The sequence below is a fragment of the Poromitra crassiceps genome (assembly GCF_964638095.1).
Source record: "Poromitra crassiceps genome assembly, chromosome: 5".
NCBI lineage: Eukaryota > Metazoa > Chordata > Actinopteri > Beryciformes > Melamphaidae > Poromitra > Poromitra crassiceps.
In genome coordinates this window covers 27,456,824-27,474,323 of record NC_139642.1, presented here as the reverse complement: position 1 = coordinate 27,474,323, position 17,500 = coordinate 27,456,824, and the positions used below count along the sequence as shown (strand labels likewise).

The 17,500-nt window shown below is 44.7% G+C and overlaps 1 protein-coding gene across 1 annotated transcript in view; it reads left to right on the top strand.

Annotated features, from left to right (window-relative positions):
• Positions 1–17,500, top strand: part of grik4 (glutamate receptor, ionotropic, kainate 4) — a gene marked incomplete at both ends in the record, with an annotated part of 259,314 nt that overhangs the window by 226,149 nt on the left and 15,665 nt on the right. The window contains 2 exons of the mRNA XM_083637925.1: positions 2,893–3,096; positions 14,694–14,807. Of these exons, the coding sequence (XP_083494051.1) occupies positions 2,893–3,096; positions 14,694–14,807 (318 nt within the window). The remainder of the gene's footprint in view (positions 1–2,892; positions 3,097–14,693; positions 14,808–17,500) is intronic.

The following is a 17,500-nucleotide window of genomic DNA, read 5'->3' as shown; positions in this document are numbered from 1 at the left end:
TTGTGATCCGATCACTCAATCCAGTTGCCAAGGTGGTCTGGGATGCATTTTACCTACATGTCTTTTGTAGTTTAAACGCGATTGCATCCTGATGCGTCCTCAGGACACATTGAAGGTACTCTGCTGACGTTTATCACTTCCATGCATCTAGGCAGAAATAGCCTGCAGTTAATAAAAAAAATCGTCACATTTTCGGCACTACTGAGTGCTATACTATACAAATACTACAGTATACTGTAGGAAATGGTATAGATCTATTTTAAGCATAGGGGGTGGTGACTTTATGATGGTGACAATCACTTGAAGTTGTCATGGGCAGGTTTATCAAGTCCTGGAACCACCTGGAAAGTCCTGTAAAATCCTGGAAACTCACACCCACATCCCAGGTGTGTTATGACCCGGGGAATGCCTTGGGCAGGTTGCCCAAGGCAACCTTGGGCAGGTTGCCCAAGGCATTGGGTTATGATCTGGGGAAGGTCATTGGCAGGTTATCAAGTCCTGGGACCACCTGGAAAGTCCTGGAAACCACCTCACGCCCACACCCCAGGTCGGATTGGACTGAAAATGTGCATGGCAGTGTGTTATGACCCAGGGAATGCCTTGGGCAGGTCGCAAAGTCCTGGAAACGAAGCCAAGCAAAAGGCGCAACGCGCAAATGTATTGCTTTGTTGCCTATTTAACCCGGGCAATGCCAGGCACATTGCTAGTGTGTTTCTATGACAGCAGAGACGTCCTCGGCGATATATGAGGTTAAAAACAACATGGCATTTGGTCTTTGCAAGTGGAAATGATGTAGCCTACATGTTTATTTACATGTAGAGCAGGCAGTGAGATCCGACCATAAGTGGTCACTGGGATGTACGTATGTGGAGACGTGTTCTAATGCCAGGTGTAAACTGACGTACTTAAAGGAACACTCTGCCCATTTTCAACCAGCTTTGTATCATTAGAACATCAGTAGTATATCAGAAAACTGTAAACGGTTTTGAAGTCTGTCATTTAATTTGACAGTTATTGAGTGTTAAAGTGTGGACCAGTGACATCACTGGTCCACACTAACTCAAATTAATAACTCATTAACTCAAATCAACTCTCAATAACTGTCAAACTAGATGAATGATGAATAGTTTGACAGTTATTGAGAGTTGATTTGAGTTAATGAGTTATTAATTTGAGTTAGTGTGGACCAGTGATGTCCCAGTGATGTCACTGGTCCACACTTTAACACTCAATAACTGTCAAATTAAATGACAGACTTCAAAACCGTTTACAGTTTTCTGATATACTACTGATGTTCTAATGATACAAAGCTGGTTGAAAATGGGCAGAGTGTTCCTTTAAGAGCTGTCCACTTGTGATCGGATCAGTAACACCAGGTCTAAACAGGGTCAAAGTGACCATTCCAGAGCTACAGGTGGAACCAAACTGTTGCCATGACAACAGTAACAGTTGCCGTGCCACATGCTGGGCACCAAATCGTAGAATGTTCCCAATTTAAGCCTAATGACTCTTCCTGTGGCTTCCACTGTGATGCAGATCAAGCTCCAGCCAACCAGCATCCAAAACACTCCAGCTGTGAGGACGACAAAACAATTTCAGTTCACCTGCCTTAAAACACGCCTGCTACATGTCACATTACAGGGTGTGCTTTCTTAGAGTGCCATTTTTTGTGTGTGCAGTGAAGTTAACACAAGTACAGTAGTCCAGTCTTCTACACAACACATCATGTCTTTACAAGCAATTGTAAGCTAGTATTTTGTTTTTGCATGAGCACATAAACTCGAGTTTTGTTTTTCTTTTCAAATAAATATTTGGTTTTTGCATCAGCAATGAAGACGGAGAAAATCTAATGTTATTTCCTCTCTGTTTTCATTGTTTTTATGGATGCATAATGTCAGAAAAGGAAAATACACTGACTTGTTGTTAATCATTCTGATGGCAGGCAATAAGTACAGGAAGTCAGCTTTTACAAGTTGAGTGCAGGGGAAATGGAAAAGCACATTGGCACAGTGCTCTTTAAATCATCCTATAGGTACGTCACAGACAGTTGAACAGAGAGTTGTTTCTCTAAAGACAGGCTGTAAATATAGTGTGTGTGTGTGTGTGTGTGTGTGTGTGTGTGTGTGTGTGTGTGTGTGTGTGTGTGCGTGCGTGCGTGCGTGCGTGCGTGCGTGCGTGCGTGCGTGCGTGCGTGCGTGCGTGCGTGCGTGCGTGCGCGCGCGTGAGTGTGAGTGAGTGGAGGTGCAGCCGCTTTATGACGCAGAATGAAAGAGTTTTTCTGGATCTAACAGATGACTGTGGACCTGTCATTTCTGGCCTGGCTCCCCTTGAAATCCACCAATCTCAGTTTTCATAGCAGACAGTATGGTATTAGCTATGACCTCCAACAGACCTTATGATGTTGCCTCCAGTCCGTTCCTCCCTGTTTGCACACTGTAAAACATTCACAGATTCTGTAAAAACCTGTTGTTATTCTACGGTAAAATGTAGCACAATGTATGAATCCATCTTAAATCGACTGTATCCCTACAGTAACTATGTCTGCGGTGCTGCTGTAACGTTGTCTTGCTGTTTGTACTGTATCTACCTTACTGCATGTCTATTATTATTATTGTAAACTTGTCTTTTGTTTTTAGGATGCCATCTTTACACCTGGCCAGGGACTACAGATATAAACTAGCCCCCGGGCTAACTCTGGCATATTTATGGTGTTTGTTAACACACACTGTTTATTAATATGCACTGTCTCTGTGAAATAAATAAATAAATGAAATGAAATGAAATCTTTAAATTGCACTCTCAAATGCTCGACTATATAAAGAGCTAAGACTCCAAGCAGATTTTTCTAGACTTTCAGTTGAAAGTGCATCTAAATCATGTGTGTGTTTTCAGGAGAATCCGTACGTGATGTTGCGGCAGAACCACCAGCACCTGGAGGGCAATGATCGCTATGAAGGCTTCTGTGTGGACATGCTGAGGGAGCTGGCAGACATCCTCAAGTTCAAGTATCGCATCCGGCTGGTGGGGGACGGGCTGTACGGGGTTGCTGGAGCCAACGGCACATGGACCGGCATGGTTGGAGAGCTCACCTCAAGGGTAATAGAAATCACGCGCACCGACTCTAGTGTACAGTAGGTTGTGAAGAAGCTATTAATGTATGTATTAATTATAAATGTGCACACTAGAGGTTGTGTTAGACTTTCTCGTTGTCTGTCATGCTCGTTAACGCAATATCTCAGGAACGCCTTGACGGGCTAGGCGGATGTGGGTGGGGAGTGGGGGGGCTCAAGGAAGGGGGGCAGGGCTGGGGAAAGGGGATGTAGCTAGGGATAGGGAGCTCATAGAAAGTCTGGATTCGAGAGGTGGGTTGGAGGAGTGGCTAGGGGAATGTGGGTGGTGGGAGGGGGCGTGATCAGTAAGGGGCGGGGCTAGGGAAAATGTGCCGTAGCTAGGGATAAGAAGGTCATAGAGAGTCGGGGTTTGAGGGGTGGTTTGGGGATGTGGGTGGTGTGAAGGGCCCTCGTGAGGGAAGGGGGTGGGGCTAGGGGAAAGGGGCCATAGCTAGGGATAGGAAGGTCGTAGAGAGTAAGGGTTCAAGGGGTGGTTAAGGGGGGTGGCTGGGGGGATGTGGCTGCTTTAGGCTTGGGGGTGGGACCATTTTTCCATGTTAAAAACGATTAGCCGTGTTGGTAAGGTACCCCCAAACAAGTGCCATAAGGCTGAATGGCCACACCACTGTGCCGTGGGTTTCAAGGTATTTGTGCTTGTATGAGTCTGCACAGACATGGATGTAGACTGCCATTTGACTTGTTGGCAGAGGCATACAACCGTGAGGCGGTTATTTCTGTTTTTTTTATGATAATGAGACATAGCCTATTTACTAGCAGTTAATGTTCAAAAACAATTGACAAAAACATTTAATATACAAAAGAACAAACTTCAATTGTGCAATTATAAGATTTATTTAATCGTGCTTGCTCCGCAGGCTCCGTCCGCATCGTTAGCTGCCTCATATGCCTGGCTGATGAGCGTTCTCAGCATTACTTGCTTGTCCTTCATCCTCCAGCGCATCAGTGCCTCTTTTCCCTCCCCCTGTATCAACCACAAACATGACATCACAATGTCTTTTCCCTCCCCCTGTATCAACCACAAACATGACATCACAATGTCTTTTCCCTCCCCCTGTATCAACCACAAACATGACGATACGATACGATACGATACGATATACTTTATTGTCAGTTCACACTGAAATTTGTCTTGCAAGACAGCGGCAGTCCCACACACAAACACATGACAAAGAGAACAAAACCAAAAATACAAAGATACATTACACACATACAGCACACAGAGAGCACTGGTCACTGCTCCACTGACCCTCGGCCATGTTCTTGATTAAGCCTCAAGATCGACTGATGTATAAAGGACTTTCTTAGTCTGACCTTGTTGAAAGTTGGGATTAAGTATCTCCTGCCAGAGGGCAGGAGTTCATATTCTTCATGTAACACATGATTAGTGTTTGAGGCAATATTATTTCTAGCTAGCCTCAATACACTGTTGACGTATGTAGACTCATATAGACTATGTAGTGGTTTACCTACAATTTTTGAACAAATATTCATCTGTCTTAGTAGTTGTGATTTTAAGGTAACAGACAGGCATCCATACCAGGTGGTACTGCAGTACTGTAAAACACTCATAATCACTGAAGTAAAAAATAATAGAAGAATATGTTTACTAGCACCAAAAGAGCTTAACCGGCGAAGAAAGTATAGTCTTTGCTTTGTTTTCTTACACAGAGAGTCTACGTGGTCTTTCCATGACAGCAGGTGGTCTATTGTTACTCCTAGGTATGTGAAGGAGCATACCTGCTTGATCTGTTCATTATGGATAGTAACAGAGGTGCTGTGTGTGTCAGGTGGAGACCCAAAAACAATCTCTGCTGTCTTTTTTGCATTGATTAAGAGAGCGTTGTTATCACTCCACTCCACCACCTTATTTACTCTATGTTGGTGCAGTCCAGGGACATCACAATGTCTTTTCCCTCCCCCTGTATCAACCACAGACATGACATCACAATGTTCCCACCCCCTGTATCAACCACAAACATGACATCACAATGTCTTTTCCCACCCCCTGTATCAACCACAAACATGACATCACAATGTCTTTTCCCACCCCCTGTATCAACCACAAACATGACATCACAATTATCATCAGTCCCTCTTTCCCACCCCCTGTATCAACCACAAACATGACATCACAATGTCTTTTCCCTCCCCCTGTATCAACCACAAACATGACATCACATGGCACCCCCTGTATCAACCACAAACATGATATCACAATGATCATCAGTCCCTCTTTTCCCACCCCTTTATCAACCACAAACATGACATCACAATGTTCCCACCCCCTGTATCAACCACAAACATGACATCACAATGTCTTTTCCCTCCCCCTGTATCAACCACAAACATGACATCACAATGATTTGTCTTTCTAAATCAACTCCAGATACTCGGCTGCCGTGACATTCTCTGATATTTTGGCTAAAGCCCGCTAGACAGGTCATGCAGCGAGAGTAAAAAGAGTTGAAGATTGTCACCAACTGGGCAGGGGGCTTACTCCAGGTGGTCTACATGACGGCACGGTGGCGTAGTGGTTAGCACTGTTGCCTCACTCACAGCAAGAAGGTGCCGGGTTCGAACCCCGGTCTGTTGCTATGAAATGGGTCTATATAGACAGCGTTGCAAAAAATAGACAGGGACACGCACATCCAAAGCTAGGCCACACTGGGCCTGGGTGCTGGATCAAAAGGGTGCTCAGAGTGAAAAAAGAACAATCCGCACACCAAAGGAGCTCCTTTGGTGTGCGGATTGTTCTTTTTTCACTCTGTAGACAGCGTTGCCTGTGAATTTCAGGGTAGATCCCCCCCTCGGTGTAATCTGTCAAAATGACAGATGGCCTTCAAAAAATCTGTCAATGATATGTGTCAGTATTCTGCTAACGCGCCCACTGATGCACACTAATACTGAAGTCCTTCACACAGTCATTCACACAAACACTCGAGCTGAGAGCTAAGCAGGGGCAGCATTCAGCGCTCATAGTCAACAGCTAGCATGTCATACACTCACTTCTTTCACCGGGCAGTTGCCCTTTTCAGCTTAAGCATTGAATTTTCCAAAGCAGTCACGGCTTGTTGGTGGCTTGTTTCCTGTCAGCTCCCTTCCTAAAGCAGTTTGAACCTGACCTTAACAGAATCTCTGAATCAGTCTATGTTGCTGCTGTTAAATCTCTCGAGTGAGGTCTGACAGCCCCCCGGCCATGCTGTACTGTACTGTACTGTACTGTACTGTACTGTACTGTGCTGTACTGTACTGTACTGTACTGTACTGTACTGTACTGTACTGTACTGTACTGTACTGTATGTAGCTGTTAACAGGTATATACGGTTATGTAAGTGAGTTGAAGGGACAAGAGGCGGGAGGAAATGGCCAGGACTAAGGGGGTAAGAACAGGAGGCGGAAGACTAGAGCGAGGGGAAGAGAAGAATGGGTGAAAAAAGGAATGAAGGAGAGAGGGAAGAAAGAAGGAGAGAGAGAGGGATGGAGTCGATCTTAAGAAGTGATCGCTCTTAATTCTGTGGGCTAATGGAGGCCAAAGCCATTTAAGGACATAAAGCAAGGAGTGCCTGTTCCTATTATTGTCACAGCCTGCCCCGTCTTGTAGGTTGCCTCCGGCTGGCTGGCTGGCTGACTGGCTGACCTTCAGAAGGGCCATTGTAAAAGTCGACATGTGTCTCAGATACTCGCGCTACAGTGGCAAGGCAAGAGAGGTGGCGCCAGAGGGACGGAAAACTAAAGGAGAGGGGGGGGGGGGGTGTTTGGGAGTGATTTGTCATAGGAAGCGGGACATGTGCCAAAGACGAGAGAGAGGCTTCTGCTTGATGTATGGGGTAAAGGCTCATAAAGGAGGTAAGAGGGGTGACAAAGATGGCCGGATGAGAAGAAAGATTGTGAAGGAACACAAAGGGACAGCCATGCTCGCAAGCAGAATGGATCAGATGAAAGGAGATGATTTATGTACTTGGTCACAGCAAAAGAGCATGAACAGAGGTTTGTGATCTCCACACTCTTCCACTATGCGAGGCCCATTAGTTAGACCAGTTGTCAGACAACAAGCTGAACTTACAATCAGACAGGCCAGAGGCAGTCCAGACCAGAGTCTATCTGTGGTCCTGCTCTCTTCATCCACAGTGGCACAGTTAGTGGCGATGGGAGGCGGCTCTCCAAAGAGCAACAGAGGTAGCCTGGGTAAACCCAGCCCCCAGTGACCTGCTCTCAGGCTTACCCTGCTTACAGTCACAAGGTAGTGACTGAGAGCAGGTCTGAGAGCAGGTCACGTGGCGGCTGGGTTTACCCAGGCTACAACAGAGGGGGCAGACTCCACTCTTCAGGTAATGTTAAATGCCACATGCAGAAACTTCAAAGCTCATGTTTTATTCATCCCTCGCAGTCACAGCTTTTTGAATTTGCTTTCTTTTTTATCCGTTTTCTCCCTTTTACGGTCAGATATGATTGAATTATAGTGGAAACAGGTCTGGTAGGGCAGGTTGGTGCAGAGAGAGAATAGTGGTGCAATATTGAACAGCCGACTTTTTTGACATTGTGGTGGTTGTTGTTGTTGTTGTTAGTTATAGTAGTAGAAAGCATAAAAGCGGGCAAGCAGAGGAGTCCGGTAATCAATATTAATATTCTGTAGCCACATAAATATTTCAGCAGTTGTTACGAGTGTAACGAATGTACGAATGTGTGTTCAGTTTTCAAAGGATGAGTGACTTTCTTTGAGATTGCCTGGTTCTTCCGTGTGCGTGGGCTGCCTTCAGGGGCCCGAAGCAGGCGGATCACACTTTCAAACGAGAAAGATGACGCGGAGGCTGGGGAGCCGCTGGAGGTGGAGGGGGGAAAAGCCTGGGGCTAAGGCTGGGGAGCCACTGGAGGTGGAGGGGGGAAAAGCCTGGGGCTGAGGCCAGGGCAGCGCTGGATGTGAACTGGTGGATGGTGAATTCAAGTGGAATGCACTAATTGAATCAGAGACAGAGTGAGATTGGGGTTTAAGGTACAGCAGTGTGTCACTACAGTACCTCGTGCTCGTCCAGTGGTGTCAAACATACCGCCCGGGGACCAGAACCGGCCTGCCAAAGGGTCCAATCCCGCCCACAGGGTGACTTTCCAAAGTGTGAAATTTTGCACTAAGAAGTCCTTCAGTCCGTTTCTGTACTCGTCACCAAATGGTAAACTATTTTCAGTACCCATGAATATATAGAGAAGAATTGCACAGTAGTCGTTAATTGTAATGCACAGTTACAGACAGTAGATTTGAAATGATAGGCCTATGGTAGCTGAGATAACCCTATGTGAAAGCGTGTTCTTAAAATTGAAAGTAAAATGAGTTTGACACCCCTGTGCTATAGTCAGGTTGAGCCTGCATTAGGACAGCAGGCTTCTGTTGAAGGCACATGTCACATTGTCAATATATTTGAGTAGTTATAGTTCAGACACTCACATCAAAGGAGCTTGGACCACAGAGCATAATAGTTGTACAGTTGTATGGTGGAAAAGGCTCTGCTCTTGAGGTTTCTCCCCATGAATCCAAGCAGCATGGAAGAGATTCTGCAGGGAGAGTAATAAAGCCCCCAAGACATAGTTAGACATATCATCAATACTATGAAAACCAACATCACATCAGACATCATTAGACATACTGTATCATTAATAATATGAAAACCAACATCACATCAGACATCATTAGACATATCATTAATAATATGAAAACCAACATCACATCAGACATCATTAGACATACTGTATCATTAATAATATGAAAACCAACATCACATCAGACATCATTAGACATACTGTATCATTAATACTATGAAAACCAACATCACATCAGACATCATTAGACATACTGTATCATTAATACTATGAAAACCAACATCACATCAGACATCATTAGACATATCATTAATAATATGAAAACCAACATCACACCAGGCATCATTAGACATATCATTAATAATATGAAAAACCAACATCACATCAGACATCATTAGACATATCATTAATAATATGAAAACCAACATCACACCAGGCATCATTAGACATACTGTATCATTAATAATATGAAAACCAACATCACATCAGACATCATTAGACATATCATTAATAATATGAAAAACCAACATCACATCAGACATCATTAGACATATCATTAATACTATGAAAAACCAACATCACATCAGGCATCATTAGACATATCATTAATAATATGAAAAACCAACATCACACCAGGCATCATTAGACATACTGTATCATTAATAATATGAAAACCAACATCACATCAGACATCATTAGACATATCATTAATAATATGAAAACCAACATCACATCAGGCATCATTAGACATAATCATATGAAAACCAACATCACATCAGACATCATTAGACATACTGTATCATTAATACTATGAAAACCAACATCACATCAGACATCATTAGACATACTGTATCATTAATACTATGAAAACCAACATCACATCAGGCATCATTAGACATATCATTAATAATATGAAAACCAACATCACATCAGACATCATTAGACATATCATTAATAATATGAAAACCAACATCACATCAGACATCATTAGACATATCATTAATAATATGAAAACCAACATCACATCAGACATCATTAGACATATCATTAATAATATGAAAACCAACATCACATCAGACATCATTAGACATATCATTAATAATATGAAAACCAACATCACATCAGACATCATTATTAGACATATCATTAATAATATGAAAACCAACATCACATCAGACATCATTAGACATATCATTAATACTATGAAAACCAACATCACATCAGACATCATTAGACATACACATATGAAAACCAACATCACATCAGACATCATTAGACATATCATTAATAATATGAAAAACCAACATCACATCAGACATCACTAGACATATCATTAATAATATGAAAAACCAACATCACATCAGACATCATTAGACATATCATTAATAATATGAAAAACCAACATCACATCAGACATCATTAGACATACTCATATGAAAACCAACATCACATCAGACATCATTAGACATACTGTATCATTAATAATATGAAAACCAACATCACATCAGACATCATTGTACAAGCAGCATGTGTACAGATAATAGCCGGAGGAGGTCGGGGCGCTGGAGGGAGTTTGCATCGGCTTGAGTCAACAGCAGCAGCATGCACAACTTCAGTGCTCTGCCTGAATGCATAATATTATACTATTCAGCTTGGGATACTGTTGAAATATTGATTGTAATTGTGTACAATGGCAACCAGTAGTTACTACTTTTAGTGTGTTTTAAATTTCAAAGGACCAGGGTTGACATGTATTAAGATAAATTATATGCATAAATTCTTCTACATCATTTACTGTCTACCTCAGAATCAGGTTTATTTAGTGCAAAGTAAGTTTTCACGGTAACACTTGACATTAAGGTTCACTAAATTAATGGTTAGTTAATGTTTAATAAGCATAATTAAGCTTTTAATTAAGCAGTTAATGTGTATTACCTCTAACCCTAACCATTAACAAACCCTATAACCATGAACTAACCCTAACCATAACTATTAACTAAACCTAAACTATTAAATAATGCATAAATTAATACCTAGTTAACATAACACCATTAGCAAATGATTATTAGACACATTACTAAACTGTTCAAGGGTTAGTTAATGCTTATTAGGCATTAGCTAACCCTTAATTCAGTGAGCCTTATTGTGTTACCATTTTCACAATACAAGGAATTTGTATTATCTATGTTAGGTGCATAGAATAAACATGGAGAAAAATAAGAAAGTAGAAGTAAAAAGAAAAGTTCTGCAAGTCAAAAAGTCAAGGAACATAAATAATACAGATAAATAAAAAATCAAATATAATAATAAAAAACTATGTGCAATATTTAAGCAATATCACACTCCAGGTCGTGCTGTTGTTCTGTACATAGCACAGCCATGATTGGGGCATAAAATAATCACAGCTGTGCTGATATCCAGTACCACAGCACAACCTCAAGTGTGATATTGCTTTTACACAACAGTTGTATAAAGAAAGATATTCATAAAGTAATAACAGCATTTATCTTTTTATTTTTTTGTCATTTGTAATTTCCCTCAGGATTGCACTATCGTGTTGCCAAGCAACAGGTAAACTTGCTGGGCAGTTTTCTGACTGCAAGCTAGCTAAGCTAAAGTTAGCTACTTTGAGGTTATCACAGACGAGTTCAGCTTACCATTCATAATTAAGGTCAAATGTATCCATATGACTGTACCTACAAGGTGTGAATGCTGTGTGAACGCAACCTAATCAAGGTTACGTTGTGAAGCCGAGTGATACATATACAGTGAAGCATCCCGTGCTGTTATACCTGTATATCAGCACTCAAAATCCAATCAAAATACTCCACCAGAACTAACTGTTGTATAAATCTGTTTTCAAAGCCATATTTACAGCACTAGTGTATTGTTCTGTTGTGGAAGATACACTTTCAGTTGCTGGGAAGTATAGTAGTGTTGCAGCGTTCTGGCATGGTGACAAGGTGCAGGGGCTGCAGCCCAGGTGAAGACAATGCAAGCTTTAACAGACACTTACAGCTCAAACACACCAGACGCGTATCCGACGCTGAAGCAACGCCTTCGCGGAGGCAGTTTCGTTTCGGCGTACTTGTTAACAGGGGAGACCCGATCACACCGGCCGCAGCGTGTCGCCTTGTGCAGCGAGAGTTTCGCCGCCGGAAGTCAATACAAGTTGTGACCGGCGCGGGGCAAAACAGAGCGAGGCGTGGAGCAAAGCAGAGCGCTTCTGGTGTGAATGGCATCAAGGCTCCAGCTCGATGCTTCCGTGATGTGCTGCTTCTGAGATGCTTCTGGTATGAACCAAGCGTTTGCAGTGCAGCAAAGAGCACCTGGGGATCAGTATTTCAGATGGGGAGCTGCCCTAGGCTCACTCTGGACTGATTATCTTGGCGCTGGCCACACACAGGCGCTCGCTCTCACACACACACATACACACACACACACACACACACACACACACACACACACACGTACACACACACACACGTACACGTACACGCACACGCACACACGTACACACAGCATCAGCAATGAGCTTAGGTCTGCTCCAGTACTGTATGTCCTGAACAACCTCTGCTGTTGGCTACAGCATATCAATGAGCCACAGAGGAGCTCCTTGACAACATGGTTGAGGAGGTCAAATCAATTCAATTCAGTTCAGAAACATGGAGGGAGCCGTTTGGTCCCAAAACACAAGAAAGCAAATGGTTTCAGCCACTGAGGGTCTTCATCCAGGATCTGTGAGCCTAAGCTCTACTCTAGCTTTTCCTTGAGGCGTATAGGTTTAGCGAGGGCTCAATTGTTTTGAAAGGTATTGCAACTTTTCATCTTCTTCTTTTTCTCCAGAACTTTTGTGCTGATTTTTACTAAGTGAAATAAAGTTGTGAGGAATCAAGCATGTGTGACGTCTTTGGACCTTGATCCATTCATCAGACAGATTTTTTGACACATCCAGGTAGGTTTGTGCAGTCGACTGCCTGCAGCTTCCCTGCACTACCATCCAGAAATAGTTGAGTCACTTAACTAAGGGCCCCTGTCGACATTAACTGCTGTCTATCTGCCGGCAGCAGCTCCTACCTCCACAGCTGGATTGGTCCAAATTACACTGCTGATTCATTTGAACTTCAGAAATCACTGCAAAGTATAGGTTTCTGTTGAAGAGCTTCTTTAAGACAGAGATGTCTCTGTCGGCCTGTCTCTCTCTCTCAGCCTCCTCCTGGCTGTGGTGAAGTAGCCTTGAGAAGGAACCAGTGGGATATGGGGGTTTTGAGTGGCGTCTGCAGCAGGGCTCTCCTCCTCTCTCTCCTCACTCTTGCCAATCCTTTCAGTTCTCCAAAGAGCAATGTGTTGTTGCTTTCACACTGTGCTCCTCAGGGAGATGAAATAGCCCCTGCAGTTGCACTTTGCTGGCCTGTATTATTAGTGGGGAGCCATCCAGTATTCACTGCACATTGACGAAGTGTGTGTGTGTGTGTGTGTGTGTGTGTGTGTGTGTGTGTGTGTGTGTGTGTGTGTGTGTGTGTGTGTGTGTGTGTGTGTGTGTGTGTGTGTGTGTGTGTGTGTGTGTGTGTGTGTGTGTGTGTGTTTCAAAGTGTGTGTTATACCAGTGTCTGACTGGCTGCTTTGTCAAGTGATTTGTCTTGACTGTGTTCCCTTGGCCTGGCACAATGGTTGCCCAGGGCTCTCTGCCCTGAATACAAACACGCACACACACACACACACACACACACACACACACACACACACACACACTCGCACGCACACACACGCACGCACACACACACACACACACACACACACACACACACACACACACACACACTCGCGCACACACACACACACACACACACACACACACACACACACACACACTCGCATACACACACACACACACACTCTCACACACTCACACACTGCCAAGGCTGGATTATACTTGCCACAAATAGTCTTATTGGCAGACGAAGAGGTTATTGGATACAATAGGGCATTGTTAGGGAATTAGCAAGGCCACTTCCTGTGTCGCCCTCATCTTCTCTTCAAGCACTCAAATGATTGGTTACGTCATGCACTGATGTTAGTGGGTGTGTGAGTGCACTGATGTTAGTGGGTGTGTGAGTGCACTGATGTTAGTGGGTGTGTGAGTGCACTGATGTTAGTGGGTGTGTGAGTGCACGCAGGAGATCGCGTCCTTGCGGTCATCTTCAGTGTGCCTTTGTGTGTGTACGTCTCTGAATAACGCTTGTCTGCATCTACATGACGTGTGTGTTTACATGACGTGCGTACCGTGTGTGTTTACATGACGTGCGTACCGTGTGTGTTTACATGACGTGCGTACCGTGTGTGTTTACATGACGTGCGTACCGTGTGTGTTTACATGACGTGCGTACCGTGTGTGTTTACATGACGTGCGTACCGTGTGTGTTTACATGACGTGCGTACCGTGTGTGTTTACATGACGTGCGTACCGTGTGTGTTTACATGACGTGCGTACCGTGTGTGTTTACATGACGTGCGTACCGTGTGTGTCTACATGACGTGCGTACCGTGTGTGTTTACATGACGTGTGTACCGTGTGTGTTTACATGACGTGTGTACCGTGTGTGTTTACATGACGTGTGTACCGTGTGTGTTTACATGACGTGTGTACCGTGTGTGTTTACATGACGTGCGTACCGTGTGTGTCTACATGACGTGCGTACCGTGTGTGTTTACATGACGTGCGTACCGTGTGTGTTTACATGACGTGCGTACCGTGTGTGTTTACATGACGTGCGTACCGTGTGTGTTTACATGACGTGCGTACCGTGTGTGTCTACATGACGTGCGTACCGTGTGTGTTTACATGACGTGCGTACCGTGTGTGTTTACATGACGTGCGTACCGTGTGTGTTTACATGACGTGCGTACCGTGTGTGTTTACATGACGTGCGTACCGTGTGTGTTTACATGACGTGCGCACCGTGTGTGTTTCAGAAAGCGGACCTGGCGGTCGCAGGCCTCACCATCACGGCAGAGCGCGAGAAGGTCATCGACTTCTCCAAGCCCTTCATGACCCTCGGCATCAGCATCATGTACCGTGTCCACCTGGTGAGTTAATCCCCCCCACCCCGTCCCCGCTAGCCCTATATCCCCCACCCCATCTCCCTCTGCTAGCCCCATCGCACTGTCTCACAGCAGGCAGTCAACCGTGTCTAATGGCTTACCTGCAAAAAGAAGCACCCTCCATGTCGGCCTAATAGAGTCTATCTATCTTAGTCTAAATCTAAATCCTTCCGTAAACTCTCCTCCTCGGCACCGTATCACCTCCTCTGCCTCTCAGCCACTCCATCTCCCCTGCTTCTTCTGCGCGTCGTCTCTTTCTCTTTCTTCATCCCTCCATCTTCCTTCCCCTCCTGTCCCAGCAGTTTTTTAACACAGTTCTTTTCGCTTCTCCTCTGTTCCCCTATTTCCTCCTTCTGTCGCTCTGCTCCGCCCCCCTCCACCCCGTCCTGCCGGCAGCAGATGGCGTGTTTTTTATGGTGTGAACCTCCTGATGAATGTTGCCGTTTCACGGTTGTTCCCCCGCTTGCCCTCTGATTGGGTCCGGCCATCTCACTCACACCCATAACGCCCTCCATGGCCCACAGAGAGAGAGCACAGGCAGCAGCACACGGTGAGGCAGCAGCAGTGGAGGTGGACAGGAGCCAGTGTGTGCGGGGCCTCCTGGCCCCATTCATCATCTCTCCTCCCCTAAAAGCCAAGGTGACACAGCGGGGGGCCGGGACGGGCCGTATGAAGTTGCTTTGGCACCAGCACCAGCTAACATTAGGGTAGTGTCCCGGTGGGGTGTCCTTTCCCACCTTTCCTTTGACTCTCTCTCTCTCTCTCTCTCTCTCTCTCTGTCTCTCTTCCCTTGTTTTGAAGCCCCCTCTATCCCTGCGTTCCCTTTCTCTATTCGGGCGCCCGGCGCTAATAGGTGTAGCCGCGAGGGACTCAATTGAGCTCCAACAGTTGGGGAGAATCAATGGATGCTCGCAGCAGGTGCTGTGTTAAATGGGCCGCTGCGTAGCGTATCACCTCTGAAGTGGGAGGCAGGCAGGCAGGCAGGCAGGTGGCAGGATGAAGAGGTGATAGAAGGCTGGTGTCCCTCAGGGCCGGCGCTGTGCACAGTCACATGGTGCAATGACACTTGTTGCAGTTTAATTTAGTAACTCTGGAAAAGGAGTCAGCACCTTGGACAGCGACGCCCTCAAGGAGCGTCTACGTGCGTCATGATGACTCGCTGGTGTGATTCTGGTCATTCAGCTCACCTGTGTGCTCACCTGTGTGGGCTCATCAGACATCACACAGACAGACAGAGCGAGCAACGCTGAAACCCTGTGGCTCGATTCTCCCAACTCCCTTTTGCCCTTGATTTTAGAATTGGATTTTGATAGGAAATCAAGTTTATTTTTGATAATTGCAAGATCAAGTCTGAGTCCTGATATTCGCAGCACAACCCTTGCACAGACTTGTCCCAGTTGACCCCCCAACAGCAGGTTAAGACGTCACCAAGAGACAAAGAGAGAAGGCTGTTATTAACACATTCACTGCCAGCCGTTTTTTTTACTGTAGGTAGGTTCTGCCAGAGGGTTTTTTTGAGGATTCTGGCTCATCTTTCAAGACCCAAGGATTCTTTTCTGCTAAGATTTTGTGAACACACAATATCTCAAAAGAACTAATAGAATGTGTGCTTTCTCTGTCTAAAAGAGTTAGTTTGTAGAGTTAGTAGTTATGTAAGCATTAGCAGTTGAATACAGCATGGTTTCAGCGTCTGAAAAATTATTTTGAGATAAACGGCTTTTTGTGAAATTCGATAGAACAGTCACTTTAACCATTCATTTTTGCCATCAGTAAGACGTCAGACATCTAAACAATAGTTTTGAACAGTAATTTCCTCCATAACAGCAGGAAACACCCCTCTCATTCAAACTCCTCCCTCCGTGTGTGTTCTTCTTGGCTGCAGCGGGCATGTCACAAGCTCGTTTCTGTTGCTGCTGTAACCTCGCGTCACCAGGCTCACTGCTTCTGCTGCTGCTGCCTGTCTGCTGGCGGCCGCTGTGCAAGTCTGGATCGGCTCGCTCGTTTCTTGTGGTTTGTGTTGAGAGCTTTGATGAAGCTTTTGCGATTCTGGTCTTATTTATGCTGCGTGTTTCAAAGTGTGTTCCACCCGTAATCTATTATGCAAATTTGCAATCCCGCACCGCCAGCAATCAGCGCGAAAACGAAAGCGTTTTCGCCAAACTATTTTCATGAGAATGGCTTCCTCACACATGCTTTTTGCTTGCCTTCCTCTAGTCTGGGAGAGCACTGTCGCCACTTAGTGGGTCGGTGGAATGGGTTGTACATGTTCGGTGGCTCCAATAATTATATAAGAGATGTAAAAGGGTTAGATGCACATCCCACGGTCAAAAAAAATAAATTCATTTTTTTGACGTAAAAACACGTCATTGGCAGTCAACCGTTGGATTTAGTTTGACGTAAAAACACGTCATTGGCAGTGAACGTGTTAAGACAAGCTAATAGTAAACATGTCCCCCACCGTAGTTCCACTCTAGGGTCAGTCTCATTCACTGTCAATGTCACCCCCTAGCGGCACAAAGTCAGCGTTACAGTGTGACTAACAAATGGATGGAGACTGAACTCCTTTGGTGGGAACAGTCATGAACGGAGCTTTTGGGATAGAGAGAAGAGAGAAAAGAGAAAAAGGTAAAGTGAAGACAGTTGTCCTCTCTTTCTTCAACCTCCTTCTGTCTTCTCTA